General features: G+C 37.1%; 2 protein-coding genes across 9 annotated transcripts in view; one reads left to right on the top strand and one right to left on the bottom strand.

The window, feature by feature from the left end:
• Positions 1-6498, top strand: part of Kcnip4 (potassium voltage-gated channel interacting protein 4) — a 499970-nt gene extending 493472 nt beyond the window's left edge. The window contains exons 5-8 of one of the 3 annotated variants that reach the window (XM_010610433.3): positions 941-1048; positions 2740-2844; positions 3420-3482; positions 4975-6498. In XM_010610433.3, the coding sequence (XP_010608735.1) occupies positions 941-1048; positions 2740-2844; positions 3420-3482; positions 4975-5022 (324 nt within the window). In that variant the 3' untranslated portion in view covers positions 5023-6498. Of the gene's footprint in view, positions 1-940; positions 1049-2739; positions 3055-3419; positions 3483-4974 lie in introns of those variants that run through there. The other 2 variants (XM_010610432.3, XM_033758817.1) reach the window with 2 other exon arrangements.
• On the bottom strand, positions 3334-22484 carry Pacrgl (parkin coregulated like). 6 transcript variants are annotated; one of them, XM_010610438.2, is made up of 9 exons: positions 22389-22484; positions 20553-20646; positions 20287-20441; positions 17772-17839; positions 16168-16258; positions 13432-13566; positions 12855-12962; positions 10154-10234; positions 3334-3411 (listed from the first exon to the last, which is right to left on the bottom strand). In XM_010610438.2, the coding sequence occupies exons 2-9, from the start codon at positions 20602-20604 to the stop codon at positions 3370-3372; spliced, it is 732 nt and encodes a 243-aa protein (XP_010608740.1). In that variant the 5' UTR covers positions 20605-20646; positions 22389-22484; the 3' UTR covers positions 3334-3369. The 6 variants fall into 6 exon arrangements, with proteins under 6 accessions (XP_010608740.1, XP_010608736.1, XP_010608741.1 ...); XM_010610434.1 differs by lacking the exon at positions 3334-3411 and adding an exon at positions 7721-7787 and having other exon boundaries at positions 22389-22483; XM_010610439.1 differs by lacking the exon at positions 3334-3411 and adding an exon at positions 7721-7787 and having other exon boundaries at positions 13432-13524; positions 22389-22483.
• Positions 22485-22560: the final 76 nt, after the last annotated feature.

Genomic DNA, 22560 nt, shown 5'->3' with positions numbered 1-22560 from the left:
AAAAAAATGGTAATAAATCAGGGCAGGAAAACAGATATAAAGTGATGGAATGTAGAAAAGCAGAGAATACAAATTCACACATAAGGCAACATCTGAATATATCTTCTGCTCTTTTATTTCTGCCTAACATACTGTCAACTTATTTCAGCATATTCTAATAGCCCTGCTCTACATAACAATGATGAATATGTATGAACTGATCATCTGCTTCTGCACTATAATGAAGCCAGTTTAACAGTGGTGTCATCTGAGGTCTCCATTTACTTAACAGATTTACATAGCCAATGCTCTCATCAGGGACCTTTACAGGTAGCTTAACTCTTTTTAACCCTCCTATAATCTTTATGAGGTAGACATCACTATCTCCAGATATGAAAAGAGTCAAAGTCACCTGAGGACACAACGCTGAGACGACACAGCTGAATCTAGGCACTCTGGCTCCCAGCCCAGGTTCTTGCACCGCCTGCATGTAAATTATAATTTAATTTCTAATTAAAGGCTGCAATTGGTCTCTTATAGTGTAACAATTAGTCTCTTACAGTGTACATCTTGGTGGTTCTTTTCCATGGGAAGTATGTTTTGTGCATGCTCTTATTTTCAAGTGTTACTGAGACACTTTTCAGTATACTACACGCATTTGTAATGGCAAGTCCAACAAAGGTAATACTGAAGCATCCTGCTCTTTAGGTATCCATGATGATACCGCTGCCAGCACCACAGTTGGGATAACTGTTTCCAGTTCGAAGGTGAAATAATTATTGAAGGTAAGGGAGTGGTTTATAATCACAAAGGACTCTGAGAAACAGATGACCAGATACACACTAGTCAGTTTGCTAAATAAAACTGTTTGAAAATCCAGACAACTCTTACCTTTGTTTCCATCATTTTAAAGGAAAACTTTATCAGATCTAAATTGTTTTTTTTTTTTTTTTCTTTATAGGACTTCATTAAGGGCCTTTCCATTTTGCTTCGGGGGACAGTACAAGAAAAACTCAACTGGGCGTTTAACTTGTACGACATAAATAAAGATGGCTACATCACTAAAGAAGTAAGTGACGCCTCACTTGAACCATTTTCATTTCTTCAAAGTGTTAAGCAACTGCAATCATTAATTTGCAGATCACCTTTTCAGGAGATTCAAAATATTTTATGTGGTGGTGAGACATTCAATAACAAAATGCAGAATGGAGTGGAATAGTCTGGGTGACTCCAAAGAAAATACAAAGCATGTCAAGATTACATCCTTGTTTCCCACTGTCACTTTTAAACTGGAAAGGAAGTAAAGATTGGTTAAAATCAGATGGAAAGAAAATGTATCTAAACCATGTTAGAATATCTGGCCTGAAAACTTTCTTCCTCCATATATGATTTCTGTGAAAACATGCAGTTTTGCAATCATATGGATTGTGCAATGACCTGTGTTTTGTGGGGATGACCCTGGCTCTCCAAACACAGACCAAACTAAGATGCTCAACAGTTCATAATTTATACAGCAATTTAAAGTAAAGAAACAAAGGGAAAAGGATGATGTAGGTAAATCATACTTCAAAGAGGGCGCAAAGAGGGTTAGAAGAGGATCCTACACAAATCCTGGGCATGCTCAATCTTCATATGCCCGTTTCTCTACTTCACTAAGATTCCCCAGAGATGAGCTTTGAAGAGGGAGCTCCAGACAGAAGGTGCCAGGAATGACAATATGAACCTGCTCTGCTCCATCAGAGAAACACAAGAAAGGTGTCCCTGGTCAGTTACACATTAGCAGTCATGGATTTTGTGTTTCTTAATCAAGAGGACACCCAGGGTCAGAACCAATGGGTCCTGAGCTAAGACTTCATGAATATTAAGTGCTCGTGCATACGGCACATTTTCTGAATGAGTGTTTCTTGTATATTTGCTATAACACATCCATGCATTACCCAGGTGACACAGGAACATTAACTGTGTCTTAGTCCTTCACTTCCTTTCTACCCCTTTCTGGCTTAAAAACATGTCTCATTATTAATTCTTTCATCTAAGCAGACTTCTTGCTAATTATGTTCAAAACATCTTAAACATTTTTACCTATTTTACAAATTAAAAACTATGCCGTTTATAATAAATGTGAATACTCTTAATAGTAACACAATCCACCTAATTTAGACTTATCTGAAACAATAAACCTAAATATCTAACCCAATAGGTATTTTCACTCATAAGATAGATCAAAAAGGACAAGGCAAAACTAGATTTGGCTTTATTTTAAAAGTCACTAAAATTTTAAGATGTTTCCCAGCTTCAAAATATTTAGACTATCATTCATATAGAGCTGCTTATTCAAAATCAGGAAAAAATAATGAAAATCCTAATCAGCTTTAGTAATTATAATTAATTAGCTATAATCTGTAATGTCAGTGATTCTAAGTGCAATGTATTTTATTCTCAATAAATGGAAATTGGTAATCGATAGCTATATAACAACTCAATAAAACAAAGTCTATGGAAATCTAAACATTAAACCAAAATATTTCTTTACTGAATGTGATAGATATGAGAACCAATTTCATCTTGAAACCAAGATCAGAACTGATTCTCACATCTCATTCAACTGCTTTTAAGGAAAAAAGCTGTTACTGGCTTTGCCTTTGACAAATCAAAGAAAGGTCAAAATTTTGAAACTAAGTGGGAAAATGCGTCATGCATCTTGGACTGGTTTCTTTGTACTTGTCTGCACTCTGCACTCATGCACACACCCTCTTTCAGGAAATGCTGGATATCATGAAAGCAATATATGATATGATGGGTAAATGCACATATCCTGTCCTCAAAGAAGATGCTCCCAGACAACATGTTGAGACCTTTTTCCAGGTAGGAATGACAACCGAAGTAGGGGACAGAGGGGAGCAAAATTATAAGCAACTTTCTTCATGTCTGCAAAAGCACTGTGATGATTCTAAAGAGTTTATTTTACTGAGACAGTATTGTCCATCTAATGTCATAATTTTGGTTTTGAACTTATTAACTGGTAACTGTACCTAGGGAATATTCAGTCTATCCTAAATAGAACACAAGCAATTCTCAGGTTTCACAAGTTTTTCTTTCAATTCTTAAAAAATCCTGTGACGTTAAAAATCCTGATTAATCCCATTTTATAGACAAGAAAAAACAGCACTGTAAAAGTTTCAGCATATTGATTGAACTCACCATGTTAAGTTTTACCTAGGACAGAATGACTCTCATCTGTGAAAGGGCCCAGACTGGAAAGATTTGGCCACATCGTTCTGATTTCCAGGAACCCACTAGTTCCTGCTGTGAAGCAAAGTCCTCCACACTAAAAAAGTAGCTGGGTTCTTTTTATTGGCTTCCACCCATTGGGTTCAAGTGTTAAGGGTATCACACAGAAAGCCTTAATAAATGTTGTTCTTTTTTTTCTTCCTGTACAGAAAATGGACAAAAATAAAGATGGGGTTGTTACCATAGATGAGTTCATTGAAAGTTGCCAAAAAGTAAGTAATGGCAGGAAAGTACTAGCACTTTAATTTTATAACAGCTACCGCATTACCTGTTAGCCACCATGAACTGAGCAAGACAGAAGGGTCAAATTATCTTAAGCTTAGCACCTCTACCACAGGTAAGACAGGCCTACTACTTTGTAAACAATGCTAACTTACACTCCTTCGATCAACCTGAGTGCCTACTCTAAGGTGTGCTAATTAGGAGGGCTTGGAGATACAAAAATACTCACTTCATATGTTTCTTTCCAAACTTTTGTCAGTGTTTGTTACTGACAAATAACGGTCTTCTAACACATACACACACACACACACACACACAAAATAGAGCAGGCATTTATGGACAGAAATGTGGGTGGTTACCTGTCTTCTGGAAAATGAGTGTTAGTTTATTTACAATTGTTTCACTTGATGTGCAGGAAGGACCATGTGTGCATGCAGGACCACAGTTAAGATTTTTTTTTAAAATCATGGAGGCAGAGAAGTCGATTGGGTGATTTAGGTTTTCTCTTTATTGTTAAATTCTTATTCTCCACCTTTCCTGACATCTGCTTGTTTTTCAACTTACCTTTTGTTTTGTTTTGTTTTTTGTTTTTTGAGACAGGGTCTCACTGTATAGTTGAGACTGACCTGGAACTCACTATGTAGCCCAGGCTGGTCTCGAACTCACAGAGATCCTCCTGCCTCAGTCTTCCAAGTGCTGGGATTACAGGCATGCACCACCATGCCCGGCTTCAACTTACCTTTTGAAGTGGTGGTCTTGCAGAGAATTAGCTCAGTGACATCAACTTACTTAATGGTGTGTCCTCAGCTTGGTTTCAAACAGGGGAAGCTGTAACTGGTTCAGCCACCATTCCCCGTGATTAAACAGCTAACAAAGAGCATTCCCGTACCACTGACCAAGGTGCCTATAAAGTGTCCAGTCTGTCATGGTAGCTCACTTCTAAGGACAATGCTGACCTGGACACAGCCACTGTGCAATGGTTTCTTTCATCAGTGCTTTATGTTGGCAATGACAGACTATTTCTTTTTAAAGGCCACAAATATTTAGCCGTAACTGGCAAATGTAGACAAAGGCATATGATTACTGTGTACATTCGTTCCCTTTAATCCACTACCAGCCTGCCTCCTATACCTAAGCTCAAATCCTCAAAAGCGGGCAGGAAGCTGTCATACACATGAGATTTGCTGTGGTGTATCTGGAACGGCAAAATTCCCATTTACTCACTTTTACCTCCTGCACCTCTCTGGTTTCCAGAAATTCAGCATTATGCTAAGAGTTAAAGGAAATGTTTAGAGTCAAGAAAACATCAGCTGGGCCATCCATGGCGATCTATGTGGCTAACATAATGGCATTTGTATGTGCAAGTAGTGTGTGCGTGCAGTGGCATAGGCAGTTGGCAGGAGGACGCAGTAGTTATGGGCACAGTAGTGTACTGTTTCCTGCAGATATGCTGAACTGAATCCTTGTGCTCCTCCTTTACAGGATGAAAACATAATGCGCTCCATGCAGCTCTTCGAAAATGTGATTTAACTTGTCAAATAGATCCTCAATCAACAGACAAATGTGAACTACTCTACCACACTTAAAGTTGGAGCTACCACTTTTAGCATAGATTGCTCAGCTTTCTACTGAGGCATATTATGCAAACAAGCTTTGTTTTAATCTAAAACAAACCCTGAAAGATTTGAGTTTTCCAGCTATAATTTGCATCTTTTTCATAATGGCACTGAGTTCATGAGATGTTCTAACTCATTTCATACTCTGTGAATATTCAAAAGTAATAGAACCTGGCATATAGTTTTGATTCTTTAGTCGTGGAATTGAGGCTTTCACATATTAATGATTTTAAAATATCAGTGTTTTTTGCTATTCATTTGTATGTATTCAGTCCTAGGATTTTAAATCATTTTCTAAAATATTTACATCTGTATTTAATTTCCAGAAATTAATTTCATTTACTTACATTTATATAACATTAACAAAGTAAGATTACAATTAAAAGCCAAAAACACATAACTCAATTTCTATAGATTTCCCACCTTCTGTTAAAGACATTACTTTATCTGACATTTTTTATAACAAATTAGTTTATTACCAGATGTTAGCATATGCCTGATACTTATTTTAGTAAGCACTTCCTAATTTTCCATATAACATATTACAGCAAAGGCCTAGAAAATATGTACATTTTGGATTTGTTTAATCTTACAGGTGGACTGTATCAAGTATGCCATTAAGTGGAAGTTCAGAACAAGGATGTTTACAGACATAGGCAAAGGGTCAGGATATCTGTCCTCCTGTACACAGTAACGCTTAGTAAAAAGTAATCCTTAGCAGCATTAAAGACCGATTCCATCTCCTTTGCCCTGACTTCCCCACAGCATGTTTATATTGCAAGCCCTCTGGGATCAAAGAAACCTTGGTCACCCAAAGCTACTAGGAACGAAGAGCAAGCAGAATCCATTTTGAAAACAACAGTGATTCTATCATATTGACAACCACTACCAAGAGTTCACAGAAAAAGAATATCAATGTTGAACTCATCTGGATTGCATTACAATTTAGCTCAACATAGAACTCCAATAATTCAGATTCTTCCTAACAATTGTAAGCCAAAACTGTAAAGTTGCCACGACAGTACTATAGATACACACATCTTCTGTTTGGTAGAACTATCAAAGACCAAGAGGCTGCAGGAGGATGAAATCTGCAATTGTCTTTGCAACAATAAATCAGGTATCTATTCTGGTGTAGAGAGAGGATGTTGAACGCTGCCCTGCTACCACCAGTGTAGAAATTAAGAGTAGTACAATACATGTACACTGAAATCTGCCATCGCGTGTTTGTGTAAACTCAATGTGCACATTTTGTATTTCAAAAAGAAAAATAAAAGCAAAATAAAGTGTTTATAACTCTATCATGTTCTGGATCTTTGTTCTAACCAACTTTGTAATGAATTACTAGATTTAAAACATTACTTTTTTGCAGCACTTTCAGATTGTAGATATGTGTGGACGATACTAACAGAAGGAAAATCAAGCAAGACCAGGGGCAGGCAGCTGTTGCACAGGGCATGATCTGAGGATGTGATGAAACACAGTACCACATTGAACCGGAAAGCAAAATCGCTGAAAGAGGAGTAGTACTTCTCCATTGTGGTGCCTTAGAAATTAATGGTGTTCTTTTAAATTAGAACTGTGAGACTATTATCTGAAATGAGAACTGCAGAGTTCAACTGAGGGGCAGAAAAAGGAAAGCATTTTCTCCAGCACTTCTGGGAAAGAAGACTGCTACTCTATGTTAAATAGTGATTTCTCATCGCTGTCCTCCACACAGGGTATTACCTGGTTCTGGATTTGGTGTGGATACTCAAATCTCAACAGCCTTTCCTCGCCAGTTTTCTATTTCTCTTCCGCTATTCCTTCTCTAACAGGATGATCTAAAGTCTGCTTCTACTGTATCAGTAATTCTAAACTGTATGTGGAAATTATGTTCTAAATGCATTCTTTAAAAAAAAACCTAATCATTCAACATTAAGTAAGCAAAACAAAACCACTAAATACATGTAAGAGTTTTAAAATTTTAATTTGAGTATCTATATATGTTCATCAGTATTTTCAGGCTCCCAAAATGCAAAAATAACATTTACTTAAATATAACTAATACCTAAAATTTAGGTAGTTCTATTAAGTTGTAATAAACAACATACTTGTAATGAAACTTACATATTTCAAAAATTCTTAAACTAGAATAATCTGGAAATTTTTTCCAAGCACTCTACATTATAAAATATGTATTTAAAAATAATTTTAGTGTATTCACAAGTGTTTTTCCATTATTTTAACCTTCACAAACTTGAGAAATACAAAACCCAAGAAATAACACCTCCCCAGAAATTTACAAAAGTGCACAGCTACAAAATGATTACAAAACAAATGTTATAAATAAGGCACTAGAAAAAAATACATCTGATCTTGTAAATTCAATAATAGTTCTCAACACAAATAATTCTTGAAGTTCTTTTAATAGCGTCTCATTATTACCCATTCTTTTTTGTTGATGAATAAACTTTATTCAGTAGAACTTAATATATTCATCTTAACTTGTAAATACAAGTAATGAAGGGTGGAAGTGATTTACAAAAATAAATAGAGTGAACTGAACAAAGGCTGATGAGTATCCACGGTCAGTGTACGACACCTTATCAGCAGAAAGATGACATTTTTTGGCTCCCTTATTCAACAGCATATAGAGCAGTATGTTGGAATTTTAGATTTGATGATTATAAGGCTTCCCTGTCAACAACAAAAAACTGGAATCAGTACCATGAAGTTACCTCAGCAGGTATTACACTTGTAGGAGTATGCCTAAAATGTCTCCAAAACTCAAGACAAACAGAAACGGGCCAAGAACAAAACGAGAGAATGAGAAATGGTAGTGGAACTTAAGTTTCTGGAGGAGTAGGAGCCAGTCAAATATTTAAATTCACCCTCTTCCAGTTATTTCACTGTCAAAGCCAGACTAATTGCTTCTCTGAGCTGCAGTTTCCCTCCTATAAAGGAGGGGAACAACAAAGTCTACCTCTGAGGATGGTACTTAAGAGTAACTGAGGTTAAGGCCTTAAAAGAACTCAGTAAAGTATGGCCATGAAGTTTCTCAGTAAAGAAATAAAGATTAAGCTATGTGTAAGATACGCCTTTCCCAAGACAAATGAATATATTACTTAGAAAGAAAATTAAATCAGCCCAAGAAGGAACTGATTTCATTTTAAGGCAGTTAACAACAAGATCAATGATAAGAAAGTGACTGTGTGACTGTAATGGATGCTTACTTTCTCAGAAGTTCGGACTTTACATCACTACAACATACACATGCCATAAGAAATGTGAAACTGAACTGCTGAGAATGTTTTTAAGACATGTCTAACATTTAAGAAAAATCTTAAATAAGCTTTAAGTTCTTAAAAGAGAATGAAGAGCATTCATTAAACTCATGTAGGACTGAAAAGTACCAAAAGCAAGCACAATAATAATTAACCAAGAGAAAGTCTTTGATATATAACTTCAATAGAAATTTGTCTGAAATTATATTATTTTTAAAATATTAAGTAGGACAGAAAGGTATTAGAAATCTGAGTAAGTAATGCTTAAGATCCCCAACAATGACAAAAACTTTTTCATTTTATTTATTCTTTATTAATACATTCAAAGCTAATAAAACTGAGTCCCAATAAAAGAGAAACTCTATTTTTCAGCTCTAAGATTAACAAATACATCCTCTATATTCCAGGTCCAAATCCTAACGTGCTATTTCTAAAATTTATTTTACACACACTCACACCCACTCATGAAACACCACATGCTGGCCCTGTCCCTTTTCACTGTCCCGTTTCCCACAATGGTCCACAGGATATGGAAAGCCAGGTAGGGAGAGTTTCAGAATAAAAAGCAGTCACTATTATTTAGCATCTGTTTACTTGCATTTTGTGGGAAGAGCAAACAGATTTTCCAGTCATATTCATGTAACAGGCAGCACATTTGCAAGCAAGCAGTTTGCTTCTGCTAAGAGGGGACACTGGACTGGCCAGGGAACAGTTCTATACATCTCTTCAACAACGCATCTGACTGCTTATCCTCTGTCCAGGACTCCAACACAATAAAAAACCAAAGTGTGCAGCAGGATTAGACTTGTACTTTCTCTTCATCAATTTTTCTCTATGCATTCACCATGGAAAGAATGCAATCCACTTAACAGTCATTGAAATTAGTCAACTTGGATAATTTATGCAAAATTTATACCAAAATGTCTGTCATTTAAAACTCTATACAATAACCCAAATTTTCTTGTAATTCCTGTAGAAAAACTATCTCAAATGAAACTATGTTCTGCAATGTTAAGATAAAGACACATACCTCTATCATTACAATCTGATAAATATAATCTCCAAAACCAGACTTACTAATATCTGAACACTTCTTTCAAACAATAAAAATCCAACTAATGTTGTTATTTGACAATGCATAGTAATAAAATCCCCCACATTCTCGCTCTGTGGAAAGTGAGATAATCACCTGAGCTGTTCTGGAGTGGGTGTATGTGAATCGTGTGTGAGGAGCGCGCTTTGTGAGGTACAGTCATTTGCTAGTTTTGTTTCAATCTTTATGGATAAATCCTAAAACTTCAAGGCATGGTAAGTACAAGGGGAAAAAGGGGGATGAGGGTGTAGCTCAGTGGACTACTTGCTCAGAATCTGCAAGGCCCTGAGTTTGACCTCTAAGACTAAATAAATAAATGGATAAAAATATCTGATAAGCTCTAAATTCCCTCTTTTTAAATTTTTTTCTAGACTTTCAGGGGTCAAAAAAAAAGTCTAAAATATTTGAAAGAGAAAAACCAAAGCTGCAGTACATACAGTGTGGTGTGGTGAGCATAGTGAAATATGCAGCCCCTACATGTCCCTGGATCTGAGGCCTGGTCCTTAAAAACTATGTGAACCTGCCAAGACAAACTCTGAGGTCTAAAAAGCAATGTCTAAAAAGAAATATCACATTATCACCTTCACAAGGTTACGCGCAGCTGAAGATATGTTAAATATACAGTCAGTTTTTTAATACAATTAAAATTTTTCTAAAAATTACTTAAGGAACGAGGCTCTACTTACACTTCCACCATGCTGCTCTAGCTTCTGTAATGCACTAGTGATCGGCTCTTTGAATTTCTTGTCCATCAGTCTCTTGGATAGCTTTTCAAGTAAAACAGGGCAGGCAGCATAAAAAGATTTGAAAAAGTAACAATGACCTCTCTTGGGCAACATCTCATCAAAATGTACATGTACTAACCTGAGTTCCATCCCCAGTACCAACAAAATAAATAAATAAAATGTACATGTAATAGGGCCAGGGATTTAGCTCAGCGATTCGGTGGCCTGCCTTGCAAGTGCTTGCAAGGACCCGAGTTCAATATTTCATGTTCAAATGTTTTATGAATTACTACATCTCTATGTTTTGGTTAGGGTGGTGAGATTCTTTTTAAGGCTTTGAGACATTCTCTAGTGTTGCAGTACTTACGCTGGTAAGCACATGTTTCAGATAATCATTTAGAGAAGGACCAACCACAATGCTCAAAAAAATAAATAAAATGTACATGTAGTAGACACTACTGTATTTGCTTACCAAAGTGAATTCATATTATTTGAAGTAACATTAATTCTGCACTATGTGTTACAGTATAACTGGAATAAGTTTCCTATGAAATAGCAGAGCTTTCATTTTCATTCTGTAAAAATGCAAGCACTGGAGGACTATGATAGAAAGCCGTGCTTCTAAAGAACACATTTTCCTACCATAAAAGGTGACAAAACCAGAGCACTGATGTGAATAATTCAATAAAGATACAGAAATGAGACTACAAGCCACCAAGACCACTGTTACATCTAAACTGGGGCTTTTGGAAGGTGACTGGGTCATGGTGGCTCATAGCTGACCTGTTAGGAGGTGGGGTCTGGTTAGAAGAGACTGGTCACTGAAGTGTAGTCTGGAAGGGCTCATCTTCCTGCCCTGCCTCCTCCCTTCACTCTCTGCTTCCTGTCTGCCATGAGGTGAGCAGTGATTCCTCTGCCATGTTCTTGTGTCATGCCACCCCCCACTTAGAGCCAGCAGATTATGAGCTGAAATATGAGCCAACATAAAGCTCTCCTCCTCAAACTGTGGGTAATGAGTATTGTGCCTCAGCAATAAAGAAAGTGACCACACAACCACTTATCCCAAGGTATAGTCTAGGTAGGTCCTAACTGCAAAGGTGGAAGTTTCTTTTAAAAAGCAAAGGGCAGAAGTGAGAACAGAATCACAGGAGCAGGTAGAGAAATAAGAAATTTAGGTAAACAAGCACAACTTACAACAGTATTCCCACCAAGCATGTGCACTGCTGCACCCAAATACCGAAACAATTCAGCTGGTAAGACCTGCTCATGGGTCTAACTTTCTGGAAATACAAATGAAGTCCAGGAAAGAGTTCATCATTCATCAAACATTCTTGTTGCTTTCTGCTCTTTCCTCCTTGCAGGTATGAAAGTAACCCCGTAAGAGTACTTCACACCACTGAGAACTGAGTAACAAAGCCCTTCATGATGCAGTGGAAGATGAAGAAGGTCAGAAAAGACTCCCAGAAAGATAAACAATGGAACAAAGACAACTACAAAGAAGAGACTCACAGGACCCTGAGGACTGACAAGAAACAGTCTCTCCACAGTCCTTCACTTTAATGCCTCAGACTGGGTAGCAGGTCTGCTTCTCCACTCCTCTCCTCTTCGGGGATGATTCTGGCTAGGACATCACTATTTACACATCAGTGTGTAGTAAAGGATTAACTTCACCTAAAGAAAGGTTTGACCCTTACCCCTACCTTCTGGGTAGTAACCTCCATGATCTCAGAATGCACTGCTGCCAAGAAAGAGTGTCTGTGTTAACCTGAGGGCTTTGGGCCAGACTAATCCAAACTAACAGTGTGATTTATGGTGAGGTCACTGGGCCACAGAGTATCAGCTAGATCTGGAGAGGCTAATGCCACAGCCACCCATACAAGGCAGGCAGTCATGCCTGAGACAGAACCCAGTAAAGCCCTGGACACTGAGGCTCAGCTGTGCTTCTCCGGTTGGCAGTACTCCAGGCATGCTCACACAGGTAGTGCTAGGAGAGTAAGCAATGACCACCATACAATTTTGCTAGAACAGGCAAACTTGAGTTTTGAGCTTGCTCTCTCCTGCTCCATGCATCTCTTCAGTGTGCTGACCTTAATGTGTACTGTTATGCTGTAAGAAGCTAACCATGAACAACAGCTTCTCTCCATTTCATGAGTATGTCTAGCAAATCATTAAACCTAAGGGTCTCAGGAGATCTCCTCAACTACAGGTCCCAAATGTTTATCCTAAATATAATTTATATACTCACAATGAAAAATTAAAAACAGAAAAGATTGGTTTTCATAATACTCAATTACAAAAGAGGGTGCATGATCACACTAATGACCACAGGTATAATACCATTATATTTCTCATTCATTGTTTTATCCATTTAACTTTATTTACTTCTCATAAGCCTAAAGCCTGCTCTTCTACGTACTTTCCACTAAAATAAACTTAAAGAGGGCTGCGGATTTAGCTTAGTGGTTCTGCCAAGAGCCTCACAAGTGCAAGGACCTGAGTTTGATCACCGGTACCAAAAACAAAACGGAACAAAATTAAAGAGAAACACTCTTAACTGTCCATTAGTAAAATGTTTTATGAATTACTACATCTCTATGTTTTGGTTAGGGTGGTAAGATTCTTTTTAAGGCTTTGAGACACTCTCTAGTGTTGCAGTACTTACGCTGGTAAGCACATGTTTCAGGTAATCATTTAGAGAAGGACCAACCACAATGCTCAGCTGCACCAAAGCACTCAACCCTCTTTCGAACACTCCATCGTCTGAGTGGACCTGTTAGGGTTGGTTAATTAGGGCCACAATGAGGTGGGGTGGGAAGAAGTTTGTGAAAAGGGCAAGCGGGTCGGGAAAAAAAGTAAGATTAAACATTTAAAATCAGAAGATAATCAACAACAATCAGAATTTTAAAAATAACTTTCAATGCTGAAGATCTAGAGGCAAAACATAAATTTTAATTAAAATATATATAGCTTACAGAAAAACTGAAGGGAGGTTTATCATTTGCTCTAATTACTCAAAACGTCCCTTCTTGAGAACATGCTCTAAAGCTATTTTCAAGGACATAACCATGCAGCCCTTTGGGGGCTATAGCCATTTACACTGGCTTCATTTTGCACACACATCAAAACCACAAGCAAAGGTCTAAGTTGGGTATAATGGAAGAAGGGCATAAAATCTTCTAATATCAGAACTTTTTCTCTCATGTGATTTGAAAAAAAGTACAACGAAATAATTGACATACCAGAGCTGCCTTCAGTACAGGAATCAGTCTAGGTAGCAAAGGTGTGGCCTTCTCAGGAGCATCTCTGACCAAAAGTAATTCTCTGAAACCCTCCTTGGACACAAAGGTATATGGATGTTTAGTCTCTCTTAGACCCTGACAAAGACAAAAACCCCCCAAAAGGCATGATTCACTACCATTTTATAATGCTAACAACAGAAAAATTGAATCCTTATTAGGTTAAGTGAAACCTTTTGGTCATAACACATAATTTCAGCAATTACAACTTAAATTACACTGAGAAACTGTGGAAAAAAGGACACGTACGAGGCAAGAGGAATATCTGCCCACAGAAGAGATCAAACAGAAAAGAAATGAACACAAACATTAAGAAAAGGGAAAGCAAAAGAAAAGAATAGGAGAGGCAAGGAAAAAGAAAAAATTTAAATGTATGAAAAATAGTGTACGAAAGATGGAAAAGGGAAAAAAAGAAAAAGAAGAAAAATTATTAGGATGTTAAAATTATTTTGCATGTACCCCTAAACACTGAAAGCACAGCCATTTGAAATGTATGTTTATAACCACCCCATATAAATGCCAAACTATTGGACTCCCTATCTTTAAAGTGATTTTTACAATTTGTTTAATGCATTCCTAAAATATACTTACTATATTTAAATATTCTACAGTCAAATATTTATAAGGCAAATTTTATACTATATACAAAAGGATTTTGAATGTCATTTTTAACTCTGGAATACAATCTATAAGTAAGAGGAAAACTTGACTGGATCATTTCTCACTGTGCCACTTACCCTAAATGCTTAAGAAACCATTAAATAGCAATCTTCCAAGACTGAATCAATTACTGCAAGTCTTTTTTTTAAACTGGGGATCGAAATTGGGTCCTTGCACTTGCTAGACAGGTGGTGGAACCACTGAGCTAAACACCCAGCCCATTCACTGCAAGTCTTGATACAAGGGCCACCCAATTTTTTTCAGAGATAAAACAAAACAAAACAAAAAAAAACAAATAAAAATTAATATCCAAACTCCTTCATTTGACTATAAAGTAAACAAATATAACTTGCCACAAAGCCATGCTTAGAATACTAATTTTCAACTAATTTGTAATTTACATCTAAATATCTATTTCAAATACTGATCAAACTTTTCCTCAATCCTATCACATTTTTGAAAACTATGCTGCCCAGTGCGTGGGCATCGTTCAGGAACAGAGCTTCTAGTGTTTTAGGAATACCTGTATCCTATTCATTTTAGAGATGAGTCTCAGCTCAAAAGCTGAAGTGCATTTCAAAAATGGTTTTTCTGTACTACTTCCCATTATTACATGAGTAGAAGAGAAAGGCAAAACGTTAGTCCATACATAAATAAAAGCCCTGGTATCAGACAGTAGGGCTGACTTGATGTGGTGTGAAGTCCAAGACCCCTTAAGTTCTCTCAGAATTAAAGCTCTCCATGCACCCTGGTTAGCTGGAGCAAGCAAAGATATCACAGTTTTGAGGTGTAAAAAACAGATTCCTACTGTTTATAAAATGTTTAAAGTTTTATAAGGAACTAAGGAAACATCAAATCTTTAGTATTAAGTTTAAAAACCTTCTTTAATTAAATGTGACCCAATTTCAAAATAAGGTTCTCATAAGACTATACTGCTTATAATACTAAAATAATTTTGCAAGCTCAGTTATAAGTTACGAAAAACAAACATTTATTAAGTCAGAATAGCAGCCTCCTGGTTGTAACTGACAAAACCCTTAAAATTAAATGCAGCTGTAAACTTAAAGCAGGAACTTGAGATTTTTATTTTATTATGAAAAAAACTCCACTGGCAAAATTACCTACTTTTTTTCAACTCTAGTCTCACCCTCTCCACACACAATGTTTTTATAGGAAAGGGAAATCTTTCTTTAAATTAAAAAGCTTCCACTGCCAAGCTTTTACTGACATTATTACTTTATTTACTTTATGGCATTGACTATTAGATTAATATTATCAATGCCTTAATTTATTCATTGGTTTAACAAAATGGTCTTAAAAAAAAATCAAGGAAATAAAAGTTTAAATGTGAGACAACCAGCTAAATTCATTTCTCTAGTTCTGATTTTAGGAATAAAAGTCACAAAAGGCACTGCTGATTCACTTCAAGGTAAAACTTTGCCACCTTTTTTCCTGACAAAAATGTTAAGCCATATAAAGGAAAACTATCAAATTTTTACATAATCCCCTATAAAGACCAGCCCATGATACGCCTCTAAAACATGCACAGTAGTGCGCAGAGCTGGCAATTGCTCCACATGGACATGTAGGTGGCTGAGATCATTTCCTAAGACCATTATCAGCACAACTGGTTGTAGAGACAAAGACTCTCTTATTATCTGCCATCATTTAAATTTTAATGCTGTTTTCCTGGCTTATCTAATACAAAAAAAAAAAAATCTCCCTCCTCCTTAAAATTCCATATATTTTTAATTTTTGAATTAAGTATGAATATTTCATCCACTTATCTAGAAATCCCCAGTAGATTAGTATCATGTTTATAAAGTTGGTTAGTCAATATCTAGTAAATATATGACAATCATAATTACTTCCTAAGGGGGTGTAACATTTTAAAACCTATTATTTCTTATTTAAAAGTATAAAACGAGATTTTTTTATGATCCTCAACAAAGCATTTAATGCAATTTTAAAAGATTTTCTTAACATCCAAATTAACATTTAGAGAGATGAACTATTTACCTCAGCTAAAGTAATAAGGAGAGGATCAAATGGAAGATTTTCAGGAGGACATTCCCACTGTAATCTGTGTTTTACTGAACCATGTACCAATCTAAAATACAAAAAATAGTGAATACAGGAATCTTCTAATGGACATACTGTTTAGAGTATAAATGTATTAGAATTATTTTGTAACATACAGGAAGATCGTGATTTTTTAAGTTACTGCCAGAGCCTGCAATACTGATTATACCCAAAGCATGCTGTAGGCAGTACATGCTGAAAAGAGTTAAATCTCTCATTTAGCTCACTTTAATAAATCTCTACCCAAGAAGTTTACATAAATTTCCATAAGTTTAAAGACATTTTCAAAATAATGGCTATAATCCTACAAAGGCCCACATTTTGAGCAAAGTTGGCAACCCTGCATTTGTTAAATCTATAATTACAGTATTTGATCATATTATTATTCATTAATCTTAATGCTAATGCTCCAATTGCTAGCTTTTTGTCATAATTACAACAAAATACATGACTGATAGAAAATATTTTTAAAAATGCAAAAAAATGTAATTAGAAAAAAAGCTTTTACAAAGAGCTTTGTTTTTCATACACAGATCATTTGACCCCAACACTAATAATGTAAGGAAAGGCCGATTTAATCCCCGTGACAGAGAAGGAAACAGGTGAGAAGGTAGAATGGCCCATTCAGGTAGCTCTTGAGTTAGAGTCTATGCACTGAGACATGAGTGACACGAAACATACTGCATCTATTTAAGGTAGGGAATGTGGCAAGCTGAGATCGATACTGTCAAGGAGCCACTACTGCAGTGACAGTGAACTCGTTCATCAACCGCAGACTTCGGCCTCCTCTAAGCCTCTCAATTCCTCCAGGGTTGTTTTCATAACAGCCAGAGACCTCTGACTATTTTTACATTTTTAGCAAAACTGAATAGCTGGTGTGTGCGTGCGTGTGTGTGTGTGTGTGTGTGCGCACTCAAGAACCTTAAAACAGGGCTTCAATTCAAAACCTAAATAATCTAAATAATCACAAATTGAATACTTTTGGTATTTTTTCACTCAAAATATGAAAATATCAACAACTACATTTTTTTGAGTTTTAGAACAACAAAAAAAGTTGTGATTATCCTTTCCATGATGAAAAAAATAAAATTTTCTATCACCTAGTACAGCAAAAATTCTATATACTGTGAAGAAAGGCAGGAAGACTCATTTGCAAATAGAAGCAAAGACAAATATATACATTTAATCTTCATTAAATTGCAAGCTTTCACTTTATCAAGAAATGATTTTTAAATTTGCAATTTGTGCAAACCTTTAAATAATTAAGTTTAGTTTTTTAAAAAGTGGTTCATTCAGTTTTTTAAATTATTTCATGGTTTCCCACAGAAGATCTCAGTTCTCAGTAATTACATTTTGGAATTAAATGGTTTTCTTCAACAATGCTTGGAGATCTATACCAATCCAACAGCCAAGGTAATAAGTTATCATCATTTCAATCTTCCTAGTAAATAAAACTGTGAATACATTTAAACTGAATACTGTATTGATTTTACTCAATTATCCTGAAGAATACAGTCAGTTTTAAATTGCACTTATTTTACCTGCAAGGAATACCTCCTTTAGAATAAATAGCAGCAAATGCAGAAGGGGCTCGTGACTGTTCACCAAACTGAAATAAAAAATGAAAAAATATCACCACCACCTCCACTCATGCTATCCACTTAATTTTAATCCTGAGATCAGAGGCAAACAGTCACTCTGATTTTCAAACTGCCATTCTGGATTACATACATCATTCTTGCTCAGCAATAACTGAGAAAAATTGTCTCAGTACTATTAAAACCACAACCACACTTTGTACATTTTTTGTTAGTTACCTTTAACTTGTTTTAGAAGGTTTGAAGGTGGCTCAAACTCTAAATAGGCTGAGTCAAGGTGAGGGCTGAATGGAAAAATGGCATTAAATACAGAGGAAGTGTCTCTGTTTTTAGCTACCAGCATATCTCCAACCTTCCCCTAGCCAAATAAAATGGTGTGTATAGTTATAGAATCTGTACCATTTCTCCAGACTTCCTTTATTTTTCTATTAAAAAAAAATTAGGTCAAAGCCCGGTGTGGTGGCACATACCTATAATGCCAGCGCTCTGGAGGACTAAGGCAGAAGGATGACAACTTTGAATCCTGCTTGGGCAATTAGGAAGACCCTGTCCCAAAATTTAAAAAATAAAAGGGCTGGCGATATGGCTCAGTGTGAAGGCACTTGATTCAATTCCCAGTACTGCAAAATGAAACAAAATAAGCTGATTACATCTTAACGGAGTGAGAGAACCAATGATGGTGCAAGGGTCTCACAAATGCACAGCTGAAGGTACTTTCTTGGATTATATAACTTCAATCCTTCCAGTTCTGCTATAGAGTAAAAAGTCTCCAGCCTTTTTGGCACCAGGGAGGTGTTCCACAGACAGTAAGGGTGTGGTTAGAGGTGTGGGGATGATTCAGATGAACATGAACTTAAGTCCCTGGCGTGTGGGGTTCACAGTAAAGTATGTGATCCTAGGGATGAGAAGCTAATGCCCTCAGTGCTCAGGCAATAAAGCCAGGGGTAGGGAGCAGCCAGAACTACAGATGAAGCTTCGCTAGCTAGCCCCCTGCTACAGACCGTACCCCTATCATATTAAGAACAGATTAATAATCCTACCCTCTAAGATGAGATAGTTAATTAACAAATCAACTGACCATAGCATAAATAATTTCAACATAATTAATCACAGACTTGAGAGTTTACGCACAAAAAGTATTTTATCTCTTGGTACTCTGAACATAATCACATGAAATATAACTGTCTAAATTACAAAATAAAAATTTAACAACCTATGATAAAGATATAAGTAGCTTTATTTAAAAAAATACAAAGCTTAAAAATAAACTCGGAGTACAATTTGACATGATCAATTGAAAGTAATTTTTAAAGCTTGTATTGCTTTAAAGCAGGAATTATGACCAGAAGAGTGAAACATTCCTCTATTACTATGAATTACTACCCAGCTTGGACTGAGTTTTAAAACCGAATTTTGCATCTCACACTTGTCCTCCATATGTGTTTTTCCAGAGGAAAAAGGAGTTAATTCTGAACAGATACTCTATTCCAGTGATGGCAAATGTTTTAGAGCTTTCAATGACACAAGAAGCCCACTGTAGCACATGCGCCATAGGTCCGCCACCACTGGCCTCCCTCACCCAGCATGCGAGATGGTTTTGCATTGCCACCTTGCAGTTTACACCGCTACTGAACTATTTTGAACGCCATCCAGAGTTCCTTCTATTTGCTACTTCTGAGCTACTGATGAAGGAAGAGTACAGGGTAATTAGGATGAAGAACTGAGATAATGTTGCGTATGTAGGAGTGAGTGTGGAGATGAGGCATAGAGACTAACAGGTTCTGATTTGTTTTCTATCCTGGCATCAATGAGAAACCTGTTCATTTTCCATATTCCGCTTGCTTAAAGTCAAACAACAGCCTCCGCTGCTCTCAATCCCCTTCAAAGCAGGAAACAATTATCATCTTACTCTGTATCAGTGGTGGCAAACCCTCTAGCAGTAGGCTGCTCATATCATTGAAAGCTCTAAAGGGTTCACCATCACCGCTCCATCCCAAGGTGAGCACAAGGCAGACAACACTTGGTGCTGCACAGATGTTTTACTTTTGGGACAATTCAATGACCTACAGAGTTACAATTCATACAGTTCCATATAAATAAACCTTGTATTTTGCTAAATGTGATTGATTAAATTCCCTTAGAGAGGGAAAACGGAGGCTAGTATTACAGTCAGGACTGGTGACAGAACTAGTTTATAGAATGTAAAGGAATGGCCAAATATCTTTATGCAAGTATACAAGCATATCAACTGAAAATAAAAAACAAAGTTGACATGCGCTCTATTTTCTGCTCTACATGGGTCATCAATGAATCTGACAGGGGACACCTAACCAAACTAGTTCAAACCGAATAAGCGCAGAAAATCAGACCAGAACTTGGAACGACGGTGCAATAGTAAGAGGTTAAATGCATATTACCCTTAAAAACCTGTGAGTTGAGAATCTTCTTTTGTACTTACAGGGTTAATTGTTTTAGGGTTCAGTTTATCACTTGGTCGAGGATGAAGCTTTCTTAGAGCCTCTGGAGAACTAGCTGACGATGTGGATCTGCTTCGCTGAACTGCAGTCCTCTGTCTTATCTGTGCAGCTACAGATGTCCTTTGATCACAGTTACCTGGAAAAAACAGGTATCAACTACAAATAGGTGAGAGTAATAAGTACTGATAACACAGAAGGTCTCACTAACAAAGCTGGCTTCTTCCTTTAGAAAAAACAAAATTCTGACCTGTTACTCTGCTTCTCAGCTCTTCACCAGCAGGACATCCTGATTTCTGCATTGCTTCTGTTTTACTCTGCAGTTGATTTCAAATCTTGTTTATCTGTGATTAATACAAAGATCAAAACAGAACACAGTATAAAACAGAGTAAAATACACATAAAATATATAGCACAGAGCCAAATACTTAAAAAAGAAACTAGGGGAAGGCATCAACTTTGTTAATTACAGTAACATCAAAAATACAAACCATTTTTTTAAAAAATACAAACCATCTGCAAGAAAACAAAATATATAAAAATAGATTTTTCCCACTTGAACTGTCAACATACAATGTAAGCTCATCTGCAGTACTCTGGCCACGTAAAAAAATATACACACCAGATTTTTGAAAGGAGTGGTTTGTACATCCTCTACTTATGCCAAAAAGCTGTTTCTGTAACACAAAAATGCTTTATATTTTGAATGAGTTCAAAAGTCTCTGAAGTTTCTCATTTGAAAAATTTTTAAACATGCTAAAAAATTGGGCTTCCTAAGTTTTTAATATACACAGAACAGTTTTATATGCAACATATGTAACCTTCAGCAACTACAAATGTACAATAATGCAAGTATTTCTGTGTATAATTTCAAAATATCATATATATATTAGTGTCTCTCCAAAACAATTTCTTTTTCACTCGTTAAAATGATCCCTTTTTAAGGCAAATTAAATCTGCTCAATTACAAAAAAAGAAAAGGAACTACTTGGGAGCGCAATATCAACAAGATTCAACATGAGCTGTCTGTCTAAGAAAAATGATTAATTCATCTTGCCCTCGAGTGCTTTTTTATTAAATTCCGTGTGGAGAATGGTGATACAGGGAAAGTGAAGAGGTAAGAAATACTTTGTGTTGTAAACACTACAGAGGTCACCTTTCATTTCACTCTTTTGTGGAATAACATAAAGATATTAAAGACACAGCAATCATAGCTTCGCCAAACATGGAACTCCTAGCTATGTCACGATATCAGAAAGAAAACAAAGCAACCCGTGTCAATGATAGAAAATCACACTATCATGGCTTGGGACAACTCGAATACCCTATTCATTTCACTGTAATATCTTTTTCATCCCAAACACAGGTTCTGAGACCACTGCACTGCGTGCTGAAACAAAACAAAACAGAACAAACTCTAGGGGCAGAGCCCACCGTTTTTCCTACTCTCTAATCTGAAGACTACAAAGCTCCAAAAGTTTAAGGGGCCCTTCACTCGGGAAGCTGCGTTCCACAGTTAAAGCTCTCTTAAATTCCGAGGGACAGAAAGAGTGCGACACCCATGTATCCCAATCAGTTCTACCCTAAAGAAATCCGAAAATGCGCCTTCTATTTTTCCACCATCTTCTCCATCACCCGCCTCCGAATACCTAATTCCTAGTTTCCGGGCCAGTGAGTTGTCAAAGTCAGAAATCCAGTAGGAGACGTAGAAAACAAGGGCAAAAAGATGTTAAAAACCGGGAAAGCGGAAGGTGGACGGTTTCAGATACGGCCTACGAGGGCCGGGGACTTAGCTCAGTGGTTCTGCCACCTGCCTCGCAAGCGCAAGGGCCTAAGTTCGGTCCCCGGTACAAAACAAAACACAAATACGGCCTACGAAGACTGACCCGGGAAAGGCGGGGCGCTCGCGGCGCTCTGGACGCCCGGGTCCTTAGCAACCGCATCCGGCTGCAACGGATCCACCGCCCGCTAGGCAGCCGGCTCAAACCAGTGTGCCGGCAGGAACCTCATCCCTGCGGCCCCGCTTAGGTTACTCGTTCCTACCACGCCCCTCTGCCGCCGCGTTCTTCACACAGCCGCCACCTACGTGGGGATCGAAGCCCGCGCCTCCGAAGAACAACAACCACAGGAGCCAGCGCCGACCGCTTGAGTTCAGGAAACTAGGCTTCGCGCCGCTGGCGTCCCCGACGCCGCGCACTAACGTCAGACGCACGCTGCGTCCTCTAAACCAATAGCAGAGAGGCTGCCTTAACGTAGTT

This window comes from Fukomys damarensis, unplaced genomic scaffold (assembly GCF_012274545.1).
Source record: "Fukomys damarensis isolate Sample0158 unplaced genomic scaffold, DMR_v1.0_HiC HiC_scaffold_35, whole genome shotgun sequence".
NCBI classification, from domain to species: domain Eukaryota; kingdom Metazoa; phylum Chordata; class Mammalia; order Rodentia; family Bathyergidae; genus Fukomys; species Fukomys damarensis.
Note: the sequence above shows the minus strand (reverse complement) of the source record. Positions and strands in the feature narration are given on the sequence as shown.